Source organism: Stegodyphus dumicola, chromosome 8 (genome assembly GCF_044657685.1).
Source record: "Stegodyphus dumicola isolate Sdum_Otavi_A_Nest chromosome 8, ASM4465768v1".
In the NCBI taxonomy this organism is placed as follows: Eukaryota; Metazoa; Arthropoda; class Arachnida; order Araneae; family Eresidae; genus Stegodyphus; species Stegodyphus dumicola.
In genome coordinates, this window is record NC_140775.1 from 164,604,242 (window position 1) to 164,624,951 (window position 20,710).

A 20,710-nucleotide genomic window follows, 5' to 3' on the forward strand; every position below is an offset into this window, starting at 1 on the left:
TGTATGGAATATTTGTAGAATTATCAACAATTTTAAAGTAGTTTAAGTGCCGCTATTTTTATGGCGGCCATTGATTGTTTACATTTGAAACAGCAGACTAGTGGATTTGTTGCCAATCTAAAGAAACTTAGCTTCGCAACAACAAAGATAACGCCTTCATTTATTATTGGCAATTAAATCATGCTTAATCCTTTCTGGAATTTTTTTCCAGGAAATAAGTGTTTAAGATTTATATCGTAATTTGTAATATAGATATTTTGAGTTATTATGTATTTTTGCCTTCTCGCGAAGTGAGAATTGAATTAATTGAATGAGAAATACTCAATCGTCTGTGAAAAACTGTTTCTTTTTTGTTTTGTTTGCTTAATTTCTTTTATACATCGTTCTATCTTTATTATAGTATTTAAATAGAACATGTGGCAACGATTAGATAATTCTATTCTTTCAATGATATAAATTTTGTGCATTATGAGTTATAATATGAACGAAATATAATACTGTTAAGTGAATCTAGCGCCAGAGTTTAGCTATGGTAAACAAATACTAGAGTAAATTTTAAAGAATGCATTTATTCTATTGTGGTTTATGCGCTGTCGGCGAAGTAGATTTAATTCAATCCAATAAGTTAAATGAAATGCAAGAAAAAATGCGTATAATTTTATATTCCGTACAAGGAAGTCATGTGGTGTACACATCAGATTTTTTCATTTACACATACATCCACATTATTTGAAGAGCATTTGGGCTAACGCCCCTTTGAATTAAAATATTTAAAAACAGCATAACTTTAGAATTTCTGATGGACAGTCTCGCGTGCTGGATATAAATGTTTTATTCCGTACAGTGTGATGCCACTGCTGGCTTTGAAATTGTTAAGTTCATAAGGTATTTTCTCTCTCCTTTTTGCATGCCTTCCAGGTTCGAGTCCTGACCTTAGGCATTGAACATTTTTCGCTGCTCTTGCTTCAAAATAACCTAATGACTCAGCAGTGGCACCCGAACTAAAAGGTGATAGACGATAATTCGTCATCACCAGAATTTTACCTGTATTATCCTCGGGATGTGACCAAATCACCAGGATTTGGCGATTGGGTACCCTAATCCTCAAACGCTCTCTGATAGGGGGGAGTATATACGGTACTTACTCCCTCCTTTTCGCATGCCTTCATGGTGTAACGGCAGAGCACTCGGCGCATATTCAAGAGGGTCCAGTTGAGAGCATTGCTCATTTTCCACGCCTCTTGCTTTCGTAAAACCTAATGACTCTAAAATTTTCTTAATCGAGAATTCGTTAAAGTTTAAAAATATGAAATAGATAATCAAACAAATTCGAAATTCAAGATTCGGTCTTCCAAGCGCCCATATTCGAGTGCAGAACTAAATTATTCAAAATTTAATGGCTCTAGATACCATTGTTTTTTCAAAATGCGAGGAACATACATGCATCCATGCAGATTCTTCATTATTTAATTTCTTTAAATGTAATACAGGGTAATAGCATTTGGTGGCAACAATTTGAAAAATGATACAGCCATTCGACGAAAAATGCCCATTAGCCTTTTTGTTCTAATAAATGTAATCAAAAACTATTTTATAAGTACTTATATACATTGAACTGACTCGTAGCTGTTATTGCTTTTAATTCTCCTGATCCTAGGCATCCATATCATATCTATGTTTTTTTTATGTCGAAGAAGGAAAGAACTGTCCTTACAAAAAGCCTTGTGCACCTTCTAGGTGAGAGTATGAATTTGCCCAACTTTGTCCCAGATTTGATTGAAAATACCCACTTGGTACGGAATTAATTGAGCTCCTATTCTTCTTGCCTTAACCACTCGAGTGAACTTTCGGCTCGACAATATTTTAAGTGCCCTCATGAATGCAATAAAACGATACATTTATAAACATTTATATCTCCTGTGATATTGAAACACACATCCAACGATATGTCAAATGGTTATCGTTTGTCAGTATACCGTGATTTGTAAATAAATTAGCATATACCGTTAATTTATACTAGTTTTGAGTATCGGTAAATAAATGATTACGCATGATTTATTAGTCTACTTCCATACATATGGTACCATTAAAGTTCGAAAGTCTTTAATGTGCATATAATTAATCTGCACATTACCTAATTTGTTCCATTAAAGTGTGAAATCATCTATAAACTAAGTTTTCCGGAATTTTCGCATCCTGCAAGTTGGTTTTTTTCCCTGAATTTCGTTGCTGTACGGCGTGCTGTGTCGAAACACGTACGAGGTGGAATTTTAAAATTTACATCTGTTTTTTCTAAACAGAGGTAGGATCAAATATTTACGAATTTTTTTAAATTGTGGATTTTAAAAAATATTTTCCTGTTTTTCGTTTAACTGCGAAATATCTCCCATATATTTCTTTTCAAAAATCTTACCGGAAACTCTTTATATATTCGAAATATAAAACTAAACACGCAGTCATGCATAGAACTTAAAATTTTTGCTTTGGCTACAGCGCGCTCATCTGGCGGGCTTGGCAGCTAGTTTATATTTATTTTCCATCTGAAATCTTAAGAAATCTCAAGGTAATCTTTGGTATCTATAAGACATTTTTGTTGATTATGCTTTGTAATTCAATTAAACTGACACCTAAATATTAAACTCTTAGACGGTTACTTCTTTCAAATAAATCTAATATGTTTAATTAATCATTAAATAATTGACTTTAAACAAAAAAATCTGAAAGGTTTTAGATTTTAAATTACGTAATTTAATATTTTATTTGTTACCTTTATTTATTAAATATCATGTTCTTCGCAATTAAACCAGAAAATTCAGTTCAAAAGCAATACCGTCAAATAATTTTAAATTGAGCATATCTTTAGAATTTCCGATTAGCAGACTAATGTTTTTTTCTGTACAACGTTTAATATACAACGTTTATGTACACCATTTAATGTACAACATTTATTGCAGTCTAATGTTTTTGTACACCGTTTAACGATAAATGGTTTTTCTGTACAACGTTGCCATATCTCGCGTTGAAATCGTTTATCTTTTTAATCAAAAATTCGTTGAAGTGTTATAAAATGTGAAATCGATAATAAAACAAATTTCAAATTCAAATTAGGACTTCCACACTATGGAAGACTAAACAGTAAAAATTTAGCCTGTGTTATTTATTTTTTGATGAAAATATACTTGTTTATAGGATTATAATTATAAGCTTTTTATTTCTTGTTACAGCTTGACACATGGCGGCTTTTCGGTTCTGTTAAAGTTTGTAGCCTTGGGCGGAAATTATGAGATATTATCTTCATCGCGGTTTGTAGATGCTTATCGATGAATCAGGATGTGAAAAATTGTATCTTTCAAATATTTACAAGCGTAAGTTATTATTTTGTTTATATTTAATTTTTATCTTTAAATAATGCGTGCTGAATTTCATTTTTGGCGTGTTTGTAACTGCGCGATTTTTTAGTAGTTAGGTTCTGGCAACAGTAAAAAATATTGCTAAATCTGTTCTATTCTTTTTAATTTTAAGAGTAATTTTTATGCTGTGTTTTAAATTATAAGAAGAAATGGCATCTTTTTGTGATATTTAAAGATGCACATATTGAGTTTCTATGTGCTTACGTCTAATAAATGTGTTTTATTAAACAACTTGGAGTCTTAATGAATCGTTATTGACTTTGGAGCATTTTTGAGAGGCAATTATTTGTCACAGGGTCTTTACTTATTAATTTCGGTACTATTCCGTTTTGAGGACCGTAAAAAAAATTGCAGCGAAAATGTATGAGCGAAAGCGCCAAATCTAGCGAACGCGCCCATTGAACAGAGCACCAAATCTAGCGCACGAGCTGATTTCAGATTGCGTAAGTTTATGTAGTTGTATATTTTTTAAGACACCATAGAAATTTTAGTTTAATTTTTAAATTCTTTTTTGATTTTAAATCCTTTTTTGATATCCTATGGATTTAACAATTTGGGAATTGCCCATGACGAAAAGTCGGCAATAGAATTTTGGGTGAAGTGCAGAATCATCCACTGCTTGACGCGTTTTTAAGAATTGCACATACTCGGTATCCATGTGCACATCGACCTATTTTCACATAAAAATAATCCCAGAATTGCACAAAAATGGCACTGCGCACACCCTTGACTTTATCTATGTACACATCGACCTATTTTCACTTAAAAAGTAAAAGAAAATTGACAAAAATCCAATTGTTTTTATCCTTCTAAAAAGCGGCAAACAAATAAGTGAGCGATTCTGCACTTTACTGAGAATATTTTCAAAGAAAAGGCATCATTCATTGTAGAAAATTACGTTTGAACAACCAACGAGATGAAATTATGCTTTAGCGATAAGTCGGTAGCGAAATAGCGATGCAGGCATCCATTCAGTTATGCTTAGCAATTTTTATATAAATTATAATAATGATCTGAAATAGTTATTTACTCTTTTGCTTCCATTCAGTCATGTTTAGCCTTTTCTTTATAAATTATAATAATAAAAAAGTATTATATTGTTACGAATTTGGTATTTAAAAAGCTAATGTTAGTTCAGTTATAAAATAAATGGTTTTATTTCTCGCGCAGTGCAGCGCGTGACGAATATTAAAAGAAAGCTAAGCCGGAAAATTTAAAATACAAGAGCTCGTGCGTTAAATAAATAAATATCTCTTTTTGATTTCGAAAAAGTACTGGAAAATTCTAGCGCGTGATTTTAAAATCTTATAAAAGGAGGAAAACATCTCAGTTTGTGGTAGTTGCTTAGTTTGTTGTTGTTTAGAAAACTGCTCTTGTTGATTGTAGCGAATTCGCGGATTAGCTTTCTTTAGCTGTTTTGAATTACGTTCTATTGGACATTTGAGTAGTTAAAAGATAACTACTGTGAGATATTGTAATACTGCATGATAATTTGAGAAGATTTAAGCATTTTTGTTGTGATAATAATAAATTTTTGTTCATTTTTCATCGGACTTGTGCATTCATTTCGTAACGAAACCGTACGCAAGCAACAATATGAAATTAACCTTTCATCTAATTTAAGACATCAATCTTGGATAGTCATTTACTATTATACTTCCTTTCTTGCATTAGGATTACCGCAATTATTTTTGGCAGCATTGGCATCAGCAATAGTTTGGCGATATTTTACGGCCCTCAAAACCGAATAGTACCTTAATTTCCAACTGTGAAAAAAAGCTGTTCGTATATAAATGCATTCCGAAACAAGACAATTTCTCTTAGCGCAAAATTTTTAGCTTAGTTTGTAGAGCTTACTAGGTTATTAGTACTAGGTTAGTTTGTAGAGCCTACTAGGTTTAGTACTAGGTTATTACTACTAAGAGACATGAAAATGAGCAATGACCTGGCCGGGACTAGAACCTGGACGTCTCGAATACGCTCCGACTGTGCTACCGTTACACCACGAAGGCATGCAGACAGCAGGGAGAAAATACCTTATATACTTCTCGTTTTAAAGGGCAACAATTAGGGAACCCAGTCGCCAAATCCTGGCGGGGGGGGGACAAATTATTGTCCACCACCTTTTAGTTCGGGCACCACCACTGTAGACTCTATTTAGGATTTTTTGGAGTGGGAAACAGAAGAAATCCGCAATGCGTTCGCTGGGACTCGAACATGGACCTCTCGAATACGCACCGAGTGTGCTACCATTACACCACAAACGCATGCTGGAAGGAGGGAGAAAATGCCTTATAAATTTATTTTTGACAAGTACGAATAGATGTTCATAAAATATGTATCTTTAAATCTTTGAATAAGATTTGAATCACATTTTATATTAATTAGTTCAGTTTATAGATTTTCTTGTGCTCTCTTTATATTCATTTTCGATGAGAATTAACATAGCATAAACTCGGACTTCAAATAACCAAAATCTTGAAATCATTGCAATAACATATTTGCAACAAGCACATAATTAAAATGTTTTCGCGGGAAGCATAAAGTTGCTTCGGTGCAGCATACGGCCCACGGGCTACCAGTCTGGGAACATTTATCTGGGTAATCTTAAGATTAACTTAGTAATGCGTAAATTGCGGATGAGCGCTCATTGCGGATGCGGATGTTGCGGACGAGCGCTCCGGGGGGGGGCTACGAGCTAGCTGATAAGGGGGAAGGACCACGATAAGAGAGACATTTTGATAAGAGATTATCTTTTATTGATTTTCCTGTGACATTGACATAATTTCCTTTGACAGTTCCCATCCATGTGTGTCCATAACACTGTTATTTTCGACTTTAATGACCGATTCACATGAATTTTCCTCAGTTTTAGATGCAATGTTTTAATTATTGTAGTAATTTTAACCAATATACTCTGAACTTAACTTATTTCTTAAACTTTCTGTTTCTAATAATAGACTTATTTTCCGTTTTGTTAACGCTATTAATTTGATTGTTTTATTCCATTTTACACAGAATTTTTTACATAGCCAACATACTCTTAATTTTAACTTATTTGTATTTTCTGTTCATGTAAATGATCTTTATATAATTTTAAATATGATTTTTAGCTCAAAGGGCGTTAGCCCAGAAGAGCTATTAATTTCATTTTGCTTTTTAGAATAATGTCATTGCTTTCATCAGTAATTTTAGGATTGCACTGAATGTTCCATTCACTCATATATAAATTTTTCTTATGATTTCTAACAGTTGATGTTTTAACTCAGAACTTTTCGCTAACTAGTCCATTATTTTTATATTTTACATTAATATTAATATTCATTATTTTTATATTTTACATTAATATTAATATTCATTATTTTTATATTTTACATTAATATTAATATTCATTATTTTTATATTTTACATTAATATTAATATTCATTATTTTTATATTTTACATTAATTTTTTATTTTACATTAATACCATTATTTATACTTCAAATGCACTGACTTGTAGAGACGTTAGACATTTTTTGGAAACAGGAAAGATAAAAAATGAGCAACACCCTTCCCGGGAATCGAACCACGGACTTCTGCAATACGCTCACAGCGTGCACATCACTACACTAAGAAGAAATACTAAGAAGGCGGAAGAAATACCATATATACTTCCCCTTTTAAAGGGCGGCTGGGGTTTTTAGGGGACCCAATCGCCAAATCCTGGATGTGGAGGATCATCATCCACCACCCTTTTATTTCGTGCGTCACTGTAGAGACATTAGGTATTTTTTGGAAGCAGGAAAGAGGAAAAATGAGCAACGCTTTCGCCAGGAATCGAACCACTGACCTCTGGAATACGCGCCCAGCGTGCAGAGCACTACACTATGAAGGACTGCTAAGAAGGCGGGAGAAATACCTTATAGACTATGCAAATTTTACTTTGCTTCCTTTTTTCTGCTCTAATTATAGTTATTTCTCTCTTTATGCACAACTTTCAAGAGAAACTAGCGATTGTTTACGACACATAACGTAGAAAGAAATTCCCGAGACCAACATTTCAGTACCGAATCAGAAGTGAATTACCAGTGTTAAACTATTTTACCCAATTACCAATTCATCTCTTGAAATTTTGCTTCTTTGACGCACTTTTATTTCTAACACATAACGTCAACACACTTTTTTGAATTCAGTTTACAACTTCATTCACTAGCCAACTTCATTTACATTCTACTTTATAAACTCTATTACATTTATTTTTATGAATTAAAAAATCGGATATTTCATTATTAACCATTTCAGAATACCTCTGACATACTGAACACATCTTAAGGTAGATTTGCAATAACAAGGAATATCATGCGTTCTTAACAGAATAGTTATAAAAACCTTCCTTAATATATGAACTCCTATCCACTTATTCAATCGAAATGAATTTCCTGATATTGTTATTTGTCAATTTTTCAACAGGCTCAACTTCGCACACGATAGCTCATTCCATGGGGAAAATCGTTGATAAAATAATGAAAATAACATCTCAAGAAGAATCTTTATAACTTTACACCTTATGGCATCTTTCAATTCTGAGAAATCTCGTGGTTTTGATTTGTATACCGTAAATTACAGATAAAACCAGAACCAAAATTCCTGGTCGAAGAATCGCGATGGCCACGAGAAATTTTCTTATTCAATCAATTCCAATTCTTATTCGGCGCCAAAGCAAAAATACGTAAAATCTCAAAACATCTCCGTTAAAAGTTGTAAAATACTGTGAAACATAAAACATCAAATACAATTAAAAACAGTTAAAAAAAAACTAAGTTTTAAAGTTACAGTTTCTACGTAAGAACATGGAATTCAGCCAGCGGACAGGAAGACAGATTTTTCGGTGCACAAAACTGAAAGTTTACTTTTGGCCGACTCACAAAAAGACACTGAAGTTGGTGCAGAAACAGACAATTTATTATTCTACTAAGTTTCAAATGTAAACAAATCACGGCTTCGTTTGGCTTAGTAGCACTTAATGCTACAACTATTGCATGCATCATTACTTTGAGGCATACAAACCTTAAACAAAGCATAAGAACAACATAATACATTCACTTGTAAAGCAAAAATGCACAATAAGTAGAATATACTGAAATTCATGCATGATTTTATTCATTTCCCACCAGATATTTTAATATGTTGTAAGACTGTTAGACAGCATCAACTTTTTCAAAGAATTTATAACATAACATTTCATTTTATTTAAGAAATACCATGTGAGTTATGTAGCAGATTTTTACTGAATGATTCTAAAACTTTCTTGAAGAAATCAAATATTTTTTATCTTTCATGAAAATTTATGAACAATTAAGACCTCATGTGGTTTGGAACAACTTCAAAAACATTAAAAAGTTTTCAAAATCTCAATTTCCATAGAAAAATTTCAGACATTTTCGTGTTAGTTCGGAAGTTAGGTCACTTCGACTGATTTTGAAGGCATGTTAACCAATTAGATTTATTACAGGATTTTATGTATTTCTTGTATTTTTTCCGAAAACAGAAATTTATAATTCTCGTGCGAAGACTATTACATTGAATCATTTAAATGTTATGTATATATTAAACAGTACTTTTATTATGCAAAAAGTGCCATAATCAGTGTTCATATATATTCTTATTATCCATCAGTTTCGTTTAATAATTACAGTTACACAACGCGAATTAGAAGAAGAGGCTGAATAACTGATATCGTACGCAGAATATATATCAGAATTTTCAAGAATTTATAAGGTATTTCTCCCGCCTTTTTGGCAAGCCTTTGTGATGCAATGGTCAGCACAATCGGCGCGTATTCGATAGGTCAGAGGTTCGAATCCCGGCAAGGGCATTGCTCATTTTTCATGTCTCCTGCTCATTTTTCATGTCTCCTGCTTCGAAATAACCTAATGTCTTCTACAGTAGCGCCCGAACTAAAAAAGGAGGTGAATAATGATTTGCCACCACGAAAGTTTTGCGATCCCCAGTTGCCCTTTAAAAAGGGGAGTTTCACTTAATTCAGGAGTTTTCTCAGGAAAAGTAGTAAAGGCAATTAAAATTCAAATACAGGTACGTTAAACTTAGATTTTTAATGTTTAATCGAAGGGATACTGTCTATTCATCTGCGGCAAATAAATACCGCACACTGCAATGCACATCAGTCTTCGCATTGTGTGTCATTTACATAGAAATTTCAATTCAAAATTTTCCTAAATTTAAGTACAGGAACCGGGGGAATATATAAGAAGTGAGATTTCGTATTTTATACAAAATTAATTTTGTTTAATTTAAAAGTATTGTTGCGTGCGTACGGGTTCGTTACGAAATGAATGCACAAGTCCGATGAAAAATGAACAAAAATTTATTATCACAACAAAAATGCTTAAATTTTCTCAAATTATCATGCAGTATTACAATATCTCACAGTAGTTATCTTTTAACTACTCAAATGTACAATAGAACGTAATTCAAAACAGCTAAAGAACGCTAATCCGCGAATTCGCTACAATCAACAACAGCAGTTTTCTAAACAACAACAAACTAAGCAACTGCTACGAACTGAGATGTTTTCCTCCTTTTATAAGATTTTAAAATCACGCGCTAGAATTTTCCAGTACTTTCTCGAAATCAAAAAGAGATATTTATTTATTTAATGAACGTGCTCTTGTATTTTCAATTTTCCGGCTTAGCTTTCTTTTAATATTCGTCACGCGCTGCACTGCGCGAGAAATAAAACCATTTAATTTATAATTGAACTAACATTAGCTTTTTAAATACCAAATTCGTAACAGTATCAAAACTGAATATCTGCGTCATTTTTTGTATTTGGAAGTATACAGGGTGTTTAGAAATGAATGGCGCGGTTTTAAAAATTAATAATAAATCGATCATTATATGATCAAACCTTATAGCTTAAGCAGGGAAAAACTGTTTAATGTTTTTGATGCATTAATCACACTCCTTCAGTATATGTACCCTTGGTGACGCGTCACATATCTATCTAGACGGTTATCAAAATCTTCCCATTCTTGGTGTAGCATATCCGCCATGGCGGTCTGCAGTGCATGCTTTATCCGCTCACAATCTTCCTCAAGAGACACGAGCATTGGCGGTACATAAACTTGGTCTTTAACAAAGGCTGAAAGAAAGGACACGGTGTTAAATGCGGCGAACGGGGTGACCAGGGGAGAAGGTAGTTTGTTGTTGTAGCACGTCCAATCCAGCTTTGGTGAAGAACACAATTAAAAAGCTCTGATACATTCCGAAAATTGCAATAGGGCGCCGTCTAGTTGAAAAATGTAATTATCATACCCTTCCGTTCAGCTAGGGTAAAAACCACGTTTCCAACATATCTAGAAATGAGTCGATCACAGTCTCTTGTTCGAAGAAAAATGAGCCGTGCACTTTTTCACGGAGCACCGAACATTAATTATGTAAGAAACTCACGCACATAACTCAAAACGGGATCACAGCCAAAGCCTGTTCCTGTTGCGGCGCCATCTTGAAAACGCTGCGGCTGCGCAGCAAACATGATAAGCACATAACGGGTAGCACATGAGGAACTTGAACAGTTCCCAATTCTTTATGGCGTAGGTTTATACGGGTAAGAGAATAAAAATTATTAAATTAATTAGTAGAATCACATAACTATTAAATTTTAAAACTGCATTATTATAAGCATCCTGTATATCTTCATAAGGGAACAGCCTAGCGGGGAGCAACACTGCGCACAGCACGTCGGCCGCCAAATGTAAGGGCGGCGAAAGAATTATCAAACATTTCTGCATGAAGGGGTGGCCAATTTTAATTTGCAAGCGGGCGATTGAAGTTCTAGAATTGGCACTTATCTACACCAACGGTTGCGAATGTAACGGCCAGGTCAAATATGTGTAGGCATAATGTATAATTTAAGTATATAATTTTTTTAATGGCCGGGCGCTTTATTTAATAGCCATTAGCCTTACGCCACTACAAGGGCCGGAAATGGTGGACATTTCATTATGGAAGCTCCTAACAGGTGGCTAATGAAGGGAATTACAACCATGCCTTTTCTGGAATTAGAACCCGGGATCATTGCTACGACAGTCAGGGTCACCGGCTGGACAGCAAGTACAGAAAAGCACTATTTTCTACCCATTTTCTACCACCAAAATAATCTCGCTCGACGTATTAAGTATATAAATATACTACAAAATATTTGTTAGTTCAAATGTGAAAAATAAATTCAGATACAACTCCCCAAACTTACGCGAAGAAAGAAAAATTGAATCTTCTTCGACAAATCAGATCAGTTACTGAAGTCACATCGTAATTATTCCTCTCACGTACGTAAATTAATTTCCAATTCTTATATTTCGATTACTCTGAGCAAAAAAGAAAGCACGAGATAGGAGACAAAAATTCATTCCCAGATCTCGTTGATGCAACAAACTTCAATTACTTAGAACGATCTTTATTATCTTTCGTTGTAGACTACAAATGCCTTGATTAGATAGAAGAAATAATGAGTACAGTCGCCGCTCGAGGAATAAAGAAATATTTTCTGAGCAGACGACCTCCAGGGGCATCTATTAGAATCAAGAAAACTCTTTGGAGACAACAATCGCTTGGAGCTGTTTCTCATTTGGATAAAACTACGTTTAATAAATAAAATACGAATTATATCATCTTCCGCATAGATACTTATTTTCTTTGTTTCTGTGTTTCATTCCGTGATTGTATGCTTTCAGGTTAAATATCGTTATTGACCATGGATCCATAAATTAATAAAAAGCACATTTGCACATTATTTTATTTACTGTACACGTTAAAGCTTCAGTTTAAATTATACATTATCTGAAGTACAATTTAGCATGATTCCAAATTATTGGAATACGTCCAGCCTTAATCGGTCACTCCTGCTATGCATTTAAAGACACTCCAGTTATATCATCCTATGCGGCATAAATCTTCAATTTTTCATTTACGAGGTTTCGCAAATTGTCAGTTCTCAACAGTTTGCCACCCAGGGTGATAAAGAATCTTTGTTTTTTAAATTGAAATCTTGCGCTGCTTAACAAGTTAGATTAACTATTCAAAACATTATATATACTTTGCAATAAATTTTTATTTCAATACAGTACAGCTGCCTTGTTTCCCTACACGTGTAATATCAAAATAAGCCAATTTTCCTCAGAAAATTGTCCACGAAAGCAACCTAACGTAATCTAACAATATTTTCTGGCAAACAAGTCTACGTGGCGAATAAGATAAACATAAAATTTAGTATTGTTGTGTTCTACGGGTTCGTGAATTTGGAATGATTGTTGACAACACTTGGTAAAGAATCAAAACACAGTTTATTCGTCAATATTACACAGGAGAGTTCTAAAGACACTCTTACAGTTGTCGAAAAACTACACATAAACACGCTGAAACAATTAGCAACACGGCCTCCAAGCTACAATGGTGAAGACAAGTTAACGGCAAAGCTCTAAAGTACAGCTCCCGACTCGATTCAATCACTCTCAGAGCTCAAGACGCTCTACTACTGAATTCAACGTACTCTCCTGCTACTCCGAGTACAGGCGGGATTTATATAGCTTTCGACCTGCCTTCGAGAACATTCTGGGGTAAACCGGTAAAAATTCGTTCCAGAAGGTTCCCGCTCCGTCTATCACATATCGCCAGTTTTGTCGTCAAACGGTGATTCCGCATCAAATCTAGCAACCTTGCCACCCTTCCCATTTTCTCGCAACCCTAAACCTGCTTCCTTGGAAGCTATCCTACCGCGACTGGGCATTTCATAACACTATAAATAATCATTTGTATTACTGGAATGATGGTAAAGCACATCATGGTTATCTGCCCAAAGAGAGGGATGTCTTCGTGGGGAAATTTCTGAGAGAAATTACCTAGTACACACGTTGCTAATAGAAAAATCGCAAAAACTCCTATACAGCCAGTTGATTCGCGAAGATTTGAACCCACATGGAATAACTAGTGTTCAATGGTCTCACTGCTCGGCTGTTGATGGAGGAATTTAATTTGGGAATATCCAAGGTATATATCAACACTTAGTGGGCAACATTTAGAAAATTTGAAATTAACCACTTATACAAGAGCGAAAGCAAAAAAAAAAAAAAAAAAAATGTGAATGCTCTAAAAGTGGACCAAAAATTTTCAGAAATCAAAATATGCTTTGAAATTAGATAAGTGTAAGTACAAACCAGAATGTGGATATGATATAGAAAAATGAATTCGAGAAAATCGATAAATTGTTCTATCGCCGAGCGCGGGCTCTTAAATGAGCTGAATCCAATTCGAATGTTCAGAAGTTTAAAGATACCGTCAGTTCGATATGCAGTAGCTGCGGCAGAAGGGAGAAAATGAATATTTTTATTTTATATGATGACGACTGATGTTAAATCTACAACTACATTTTAAAGATCTCAAGTCGAAAAAAGAATAGTTTTACTTAGAAAAATTTATTTGAAAAACATATCTTTCGGTAGCACGGCGGCTAGCCGTTATTTTATTTCATTTTATTTTTATTGATTTTTCTTAGAAAGAGTATATAAAATTTTTATACTGTAATGCATTAATTTTGCATTAGAATATTTATTTCATTTAATAATTCATTTAAATGATAAATATATAATAAATCAGCATATCAGTAAATACAATCATTAATTTGGCAATAGTCTGTTACTTTGGGGACTTCAAGGTCGTAGCTAGCCTTGCCCCCCCATTTACGATCGTGAATTATATCGTCAGCAGTGCATAAAAGGTTAGAAATTTTAACAAATCAGAATACTTACCCCTTTTTTGCAACTTTCGTTGCCTTTGGCTACGAGGAAAGCCAGAAAGGGAAAAATTACACTGAAGTGCATATCTTTAGTAATAAAGTATATTAAAAAGTAATTAGAAATCCTTACGTTATTTTGTATAAAGCGAAATATCGATTTGTAAGCAAGAAAATATTGTAATTCTTAAAATTTATAATATTTCTAACTTATGATTTTATACATATTTGAACCATATTTTATTATAATTATTAAAAGTTTTCTTATGCTATTTGTTAGGATGCAAAATACTTGTTTTCACGCCATCTGGCAACGAGGTAATAACTTTATGAATGTATATAAAAATGCTCGCTAGCAATAAAAACATTTACTGAATTAACGAAACTTAAACTGTGCAAATTCCATTTCCCTCTCCTAGTAATTTTCAGCAGTAGTTTTCTTATTAAATTTTATTTGACTTTAATCTCCCCCTATAGCACAAAATATCCCCGAGATGTTGTATTTAAGTCGCAATATCCTGGGACATACTTAGGATATCTTGAGGACATCGTAACAAGACATCCTTAGGATGTCTTGTGTACCGGGATATGTGACGAAATACTAGCATTTAGATAATCAAAAGCTTTTCATGTTCATTTTTGAGTACAAAACGCAGTACATTTTACTTTTATACTTCCGTACAAAGGTGTTAGAAAATTGCAAAATAAAATTAGCCAAAGAGCTTACATTAGGATATCTAAATAAATATTAATATGTTATCTAACAGAATTATATTGTAAATCGTTCAATAACAATTATAAAGTGAATTTAAGTCAATATCAGTTCTTCTAAAGTAGTGACTCCCGGAACGCTTCAGTTTTTACTTCCTTGTACAAAGTAAAAAGGAAGAATTGTACTCGCAGAAAGTTTCAGGCAGCATATTTCAACGAAAATATCCATTTTGACCGCTATCGAATGCAATTTAACGATGTTTTTGAGTGATATCTGTACGTAAGGACAGAATAAAATACTCTTTTCCGACAAAAAAATTATAAAACTGCATTAAAATGAATTCTGAAGAGAATTTTTCATGGCGTCTGTACGAACGTATGTACGTACGTATCTCGCATAACTCAAAAACGAGTAGCCTCAGAACGTTGAAATTTTGTATATAGGACTGCTGAACGCTGCTCAAGTGGACTGCCGCCCTTAACTATAGTAAGCCTTACGGTATTTGTTTCCACTTGGCAGATGCTGTCTAATCATGACTCGCTGATCCGACAGCATTTATTATTTCAAAATCTTAGGTTTCATAATCATTCATTATTTTACATAGGTTTTTAGTATCTATAACTGGCTGGTTGTTAACTCAAGTTCTATTTTAACTACTACGCTGCTAACTATACTACACTACTTTAACATGGGCAATGTTGCTATACTTCCTTTTCACTACAATACTACTTCAATGTTTTACACTAGACCACAATACATTTTACACTGAGTACTATACATTGTAACAATATCATATATAAATGCAAGACATAGAAGAATATATTAATTCAAGACATAGAATATCCTATATAAATGCAAGACATAGTAAACCTGGTTATAAATATAATACGATAATATTAGATAATTTTTCTATCGCAAAATTACGAGTACATACAATGCCTACAAAACTTTACACTCTAGTACTATAAGCTACAAAAGTACAAACTCGGCTAGAATTGCATTTTACATTGGGTACAATACATTGTGATTCTATTATATATATGTACAAAATTTACAAAATATATAAGCATTAAAGTCGCATAACCTTATACTACTACTTATACAGATATACTGGACAATTACTGTAAATACAGTAGCTCTATATCTTGATTACAATTCACACTGTACTAGTTAGCCATATAATTACAAAATTAAGAAACAATATACAATGTTAATCAAACCATACACTGTTATTCATTATTGATGCAGGTACCCAAAGATAATACTATAAATGAAAAATGCTAAGGTTACAATACACTTTTCAAAACCATTCCTAGTTAGCAAATACAGTGGAAATCCATATAGGACTGCTATAAAATGTAGATGTGCACCTCGTATTTTGGTCGCAATCGGCCGCACCAAACGTATATAAATATATTTATATATATAACCACTCTGTTACCCCGCTCAGTAATCTCAGTTTCTTTACTCTTATATGTTTGTAAATTGTACATTTTTTGCTTTAAAAAATGATTGTATTATGTTGTTTTTATCTTCCGGTTAAGGTTTTTATGCCTTTAGTAAATCTGTATGCAATATTTTTAGAATTATCAACAATTTTAAAGTTGTCTAAGTGCCGCTAAGCCTTTTTTTTTATGGCGGCCATTCATGTTTACATTTGAGACAGGAGACTAGTGGATTTGTCGCCAATCTAGAGAAACTTAGCTTCGCAAGAACAAAGATAACGCCTTCATTTATTATTGCGAATTAAATCATGCTTAATCCTTTCTGGAATTTTTTCGAGGAAATAAGTGTTTAAGATTTACTTCGTAATTTTTAATAGAGATATTTTGAGTTTTTATGTATTTTTGCCTTGTCGCGAAGTGAGAACTGAATTAATTGAATGAGAAGTACTCAATCGTCAGTGAAAAAATCGTTTCTTTTTTGTTTTGTTTACTTAATTTCTTTTATACTTCCTTCTAGCTTTATTATATTATTTTAATAGAAGATGTGGCAACGATTAGATAATTCTTTAAATGATGTAAATTTTGTGCATTCTATAATATGAACGAAATATAATACTGTTAGGTGAACCTAGCGCCAGCATTTCGCTATGGTAAACAAATAGAGTTAATTTTAAAGAATACCTTTATTCTATTGTGGTTTATGCGGCTGTCGACGAAATAGATTTAATTCAATCCAATACGTTTAAATGAAATGCAAAAAAAAAAAAAAAATGCGTATAATTTACTATTCCGTACAAGGAAGTCATGTGGTGTACACATCAGCTTTTTTGTTTCAGTATTTGCTGCTATGTCATTACAAAGTTCAAGCTATGCACTTACCAACGTTAAAAACGTAAATCCTTATTAGCCACTACTAGGTCCTAATTTGACCTTAGAATGTAACAAGATAGATAAAAATTCAGGAAACGATGTAGCTTCTGTCGTAGCTTAACAGACTGAAAGCCTGTCAGTCAGATGACACTTCCTAAGAAAGCGAGACTACAATTCAAGGTCTCTTCATCAGAACAGTGACAGAAATTTGTATCCGCTTAAAGCTCCGTTTCTTTTAGGCTTCCCTAACGTGGGTGGAACATCCTGTGTGGTCAAAATGTGATTTTTTCTTATTTCTGGAAATGCTAGTAATCGAAAAGCTATTTTTTACGAATTCCTTTAAAAATCTTGACCCCATTTTCTTTTCCTCGTTGCATTAAGAATGAAACAAACCTTTTTTATCTTAAAAGCTGAATAATTTTTAATAGGTATCATGTTCTTCAGTCTCTGAAGTAATCGTTCATAATAATATGCAATTATCAGAGCTTCCTGTCTAAGTTCTCTTAATGTTTTTCCCTTTACTTTTTTCTTTTTCTCCTTTATATTTGCCCGCTCGTTTTATTAATTATTATCTAAATGTAAGTGAATCAATATGCTTACTTTAAATCCCATTATTATTATTTCTAGGAAACTTTAAATTACAACAAAATTACATTTATGAAGTTTTTGATAATTAAGAATTTGATACATAAGTGGCAATATTAGCAATAATTCTTAGATTTTTTTTTAGTGCATCGACTACGGTTTGCAAATAGCTTATTTTAAATACTACCTGTTGAAATGTCTTGCTTTGTTTTGTTGTCAAAACACTTTTTTTACACACTTTGTTATAATATTTTTATGGGATGGCATCGTTCATTATAATCGGATGACGCGATAAGCTGAGAGAATAAATCTTTTACTTTTCCGATGATAGAAGTCAGACGATTCCGCCATTAAGACGATGACGCGACTGAAAGATGTTTGCATGTAAAAGACAGTCGATTCTCTTCATCTGTATATATCATCTATGTAAATACATCTTTCTACACATGTAATCATTTTGTAGTCTGTAACAACTATTTATGTTTCATTAAATATTCGAGTTATTCATAAGTCGAATTAGTCATTTCAAACCCCTAGACAGCCACATCGAAAGTAAGTTTACAAACATCATATTCCTAGACATTAAGTACCGATTCTACTCTTTTATCATTACTTCTAGGAAAGCTTACATTACGACAAAAATACTTTGATGAGACTTTTGATAATTATGAATTTGATACATAAGTGGAAATATAAGCAATAATTCTTAGATTTTCTTTAGTGGATCCACTGCACATAAGTTACTTTATTTGTTTTTTTTTTTTAAATTTATTCCCAAATTTTAAATCTTACCAATTGAGATGTCCATACGCTTTTAAAAACATTGTTATGTTCTTCATTTAGCATTATTCTAGGAAACGGAAATTATGACGAAAGTATACAACGGTTTTCGGGGCCTATAAGTCCTAGACTTAAGTTCGAAACGCAAGAAATATTTATAATGTTTTAGGACATTCGCTTAATTAAAATATTTCCTCCTCTGGCCATAATCGGACTCTTGAGGGTCGGGATAATTAGGCTCATAAAGTCACGAAATATTACCAATTCATTAAGCGGTTGGCCGATCTAGCGGCACAATTTTACCCCTTGTGTTTTCTCCTTAAAAAATACTCCACGAAGACATTCCTCTCTTTGGTCATAACGCGCTTACACCTTTGCTTTATTCAATTAAGCAAGTAAAGAAACAATCCTTAAGTAATCCTCAACAAAAACAGCCGTCCTGTTAGACAGATAGTGCTAGTAAATTTTGCCATAATTAAATATCAGTCTTCACCATATTTAAGATAATTAAATGAAACTATGCAGAGAAATAACATGTATTTTCTGCTACTTTCTTCGCAATAATTGTAAACGTTTACTTACAAGAAATCTTAGTTTGATGTAGAAGTTTTATAACACTATTGATTTTAATCGCAAAGGCGACTGATTTCGATTGAGAAGGCGATCTCTTTCATCGGCTTCGCAATCGGTATCGATATAAAATCATTGTCGCTCCTTCCATGTTTACAAAGCATTTTTTTGCTCATGGTCAGGATGACCTGTTTCTGTTTGTCCTTGATATCGACAGAGGTATTCAAAATCTGTGACAATCTAAGGTTGCTTTTTGGCCTAATTTAAAATTTGTACATGTGTTTTTCCAGCTTACTTTATTTTTCCACCAAACGTAGTTAAAATCTACTACTTTCATTATCGTTTTCCAATATATAAAATCTGAACAGCATTTAAGATGAAAACTATGGAAAGATTTCTAAGGTTGTTTAATGTGCTTTAACTGTGATGTTTTACCGCTTTTATGTGCAAATATTACAGAAAATACAGCTTTACTTTTATAATAAATAATATTTTTAACACATTTCTTTAAATAATTAACTTTAAAGTTCAAAATTTAACAAAATGATGCTGTAAACGTTTCTGTTATATAGTCAATTATCGTTTGAAATTAGTAATCCGCCCATTGTCCCCCTAGTCTTTAACGTTAGCCATTTGCCAGTAATTAATTATACTTTAAAACCAATATTAATTTCCTAGCATAAGCTAAAAATACCTATGTACTCTTAATCTTTGTCAATACAAAAGGGAGGTATGCATTCAGATACAAAAGTTTTAAAATGATAGTTAAGGCCTATGGTGATTACAAATTATTTATATTGAAGCTTTCATTTTCTAATGTTACATTTATTAAAATAACATAGGAGATTTTGGTCTTCTGATGAAGTACTTAGCTTAGAGTGGCTGATATTTAATACTTATATTTGTTTATGCTTGACTTAGAGATATTAGGTTTCCTCTTTAAAGCTGTCCCCATGAAGGTTTCATTAAATAATTATTAAATGTTGTAAATAATTTTTCTTAAATACTAATTTAAATTAATCTTTGTAAAGGAAAAAGAAATTTAAGTCATATGTCCAAAATTAAATGAAATTTAACTTCTAGGTTTTTATTTTGAGAAATTTTGGAATAATTCATATTAATGCGTTCTAAGCGCAGATTAATGCTCCATGAATATTATTTTCAGAATAAAAATCGTCACAGAGAGAATATACATATTTAAAACTTAAAAAATTCCATTCTAAATCTTTAAAATCGGTACTGGCAGAGAATCGGTACGCAATAAATACACGAGAGCACTATTTTTTTTTAATAACAATGAAACTTTAATGACGACCAGTTGAGATAAACGACCACTTCCTGTAACCAGTAGTCCTGGAAATATAAACAAATATCGATACGAACAATATCTGTTTATGCTTGATATCTATCGCAGCAGATAGATATAATTTGAAACAGTGATTTGTCCTCTTAGGAAAGTATAATTTCATTTTTGTGTTTGTATAACCGGACAGTTAACCGGTTGTATAACTTTCTGGAAATAGTTTTGCTGTTAATAAAACTTCTGAAA

The 20,710-nt window shown here is 32.7% G+C and overlaps 1 protein-coding gene across 5 annotated transcripts in view; it reads left to right on the forward strand.

The window, feature by feature from the left end:
* The window catches only part of LOC118185560 (chondroitin sulfate N-acetylgalactosaminyltransferase 1-like), a 230,042-nt gene that overhangs the window by 111,952 nt on the left and 97,380 nt on the right, over positions 1-20,710 (forward strand). For 3 of the 5 annotated variants that reach the window (XM_085822689.1, XM_085822687.1, XM_085822690.1), the window contains exon 2: positions 3,225-3,365. The exons of the other annotated variants lie outside the window; for them this stretch is intronic. In XM_085822689.1, the coding sequence (XP_085678815.1) occupies positions 3,321-3,365 (45 nt within the window). In that variant the 5' untranslated portion in view covers positions 3,225-3,320. The remainder of the gene's footprint in view (positions 1-3,224; positions 3,366-20,710) is intronic. 5 annotated transcript variants of the gene reach the window in all.